Here is a 2,191-nt window from a genome sequence, read left to right as displayed (position 1 = left end):
TTCCTTTGTGTGTTTCATTCAGAGTTTTTTCTTGACAACCTCTGTGATTGATGGTTTCGCTGTTTTGTTGTTGGGTGTGTGTAATAGTGATTGACCATCGGTATTTTTGATCGCTAGCTAGTGTTTTGGTGAGTCGGTTGTGCATGAATATAAGCTAAAAAGTTCTTAGCATTTGGTCATGAACTTCATTCAATTCTTCTCTAAAATATTTATCAATTTTCTGTACAAAGTTTCTTTGGTAATTAGACAAATTAGACAAGAGTTGGTGTAACAGTGGCATGGGCCACAAAGACCTGTCTTTTAAGTATCAGTTTGGACCCACAGAAACCTGCCTTTTGTTAAGAGAATAATGGAAGCACTGTGTTGGTGACGTGGCACACCTTATTGTTCAACAAAATAAAATTTTCAGGTCAATCCAATACATGCTATCTTTGTGAAACCCATAGGTTTTGAAAAGAAAAAAAATTGTTAAAACTAGCCAGAGCATGACCTCATTCCAAGTTCTAGTGGTGTACCACTCAGCCATATAAATATACCATCTAGGGTTAGGGTTAGGTACCCCAAAAAAAGGCTAACATTTTCTTCTACTTATCATCTAGTTTGGATGAATAAAGTGGAAACCCAAAAAAAAAAAAAAAAATTCAGGCACCCATTTCCACTATTTATAAAGATCAAAGAATTGGGTTTCCTAAATTGATCAGCTAGGGTTTTGGAGGATGAAGAAACGGCAAGTAGTAATGAAGAAAGATTGCACAGGAGGGAAAAACTCTACCACATCATCTTCAATGGTAAGAACTGTGAGGTATGTTGAGTGCCAAAAGAATCATGCGGCAAATATTGGTGGCTATGCTGTGGATGGGTGCAGAGAGTTCATGGCAAGTGGAGATGAAGGGACAAATGGTGCGCTTCTGTGTGCTGCTTGTGGTTGCCACCGGAATTTCCATAGAAGAGAAGTGGAAACTGAGGTAGTTTGTGAGTATTCACCACCTACTTTCAATGATTAGATAACTATATATAGAGATCTAATAGCCCTTTTGTATGTGTGAATAGCTAGTAGGTGTTTTGTGTGATTTTATCATTTTACCGATTGTTATCATAATAGAACAAATTGTTGTTGCAAATCCTCATCAACAGATCATATGACTCTTTTGTCAGAGAAAATCAAACTTTTTTAAGTATTGTATTATATATAATTTGATGGGTAAGTTATCAATTGAGAAATCAAACTACATGTACTTCATTCTTCAGGGGAATATAGTTTCTTTTCATTTTTATTTCTTTTATCATCTTAGCCCAACTCCTACTCCAAGAAAAGTGAAAAGGAAAAAGAAGGGTAAGAATGTAGGCAAATTTTGTTTGTTATATTAGAAGGAAGATGAAAACTTTGAGATTGTCTGTATTGGTACAAAAGTATACACGTGAAGAATAAAAGGAAAGAGATGGAGATATCCATTTTTGGCTATATTAAATTTGTTAAAGTTAGCTATTCCACCCAAAATATAGTCTCTAAAATTATAGATGTACAATTTCCAAATTAAGTATGGTTCTTTATTCTTTAGCATCTGATGCATGAATTGTCTTTCTTTTTTTTCCCCCTCTTTATTATTATTATTTTTTTGCCTTTTAAGTTGTCTAATAATGATTACCATTGGTTTTTTATATGCAACAAAGGAAGATGAAACACGAATAGACAGGAAAGGAGGAACTTCAACCGATATAAACTAATTTATGTCACCCAATAATTCATTGAACCAAAACAAAGTCCTTTATAGCAAATGGAATTTTCTTCATCTTGTCAAAGCAAATAATTCTCAGTAGCTAGCTTACATATCAGGCATGGGACCCTAAGTTAATAAGACAGTTCAATATCCTTCTTTACTCCTTTTAATTTTCCTTCATAATATCATCTCAATTTAAGTTCTAAGAGATATGCAGTGATGAAAACTGGGATACTCAGTTATGTCTAGCAAACTTGAATGAAACACTCGGTGAGTTTTAATTGTTTCTAGAAGCCAAAAAATTGTGAGAATTCTTCTTTCTTGATTGAAGATGGTTTCTCTTTGCAACAATCATTTGGTATTTGGAATATAACATCCAGGAAGGCCCACATGCCCAATCATGCTATGGCCACATTTTTATTTAATATATAGTATTACTCAAAGGCAACTATATATGCTCACGCAGCAAACTT

At 34.0% G+C, this 2,191-nt stretch overlaps 1 protein-coding gene across 1 annotated transcript; it reads left to right on the top strand.

Moving 5' to 3' along the window:
- Positions 1 to 248: 248 nt before the first annotated feature.
- Positions 249 to 1,274, top strand: LOC111998715 (mini zinc finger protein 3). Its single transcript, XM_024030806.2, has one exon. It carries the CDS (start codon positions 717 to 719, stop codon positions 1,002 to 1,004), a length of 288 nt encoding a protein of 95 aa, XP_023886574.1. The 5' UTR covers positions 249 to 716; the 3' UTR covers positions 1,005 to 1,274.
- The last annotated feature ends 917 nt before the right edge of the window (positions 1,275 to 2,191 follow it).

Source organism: Quercus suber, unplaced genomic scaffold (genome assembly GCF_002906115.3).
Source record: "Quercus suber isolate HL8 unplaced genomic scaffold, Cork oak 2.0 scaffold_44, whole genome shotgun sequence".
NCBI lineage: Eukaryota > Viridiplantae > Streptophyta > Magnoliopsida > Fagales > Fagaceae > Quercus > Quercus suber.
The sequence above is the reverse complement of the archived record's forward strand: the minus strand, read 5'-3'. Positions and strand labels throughout refer to the sequence as shown.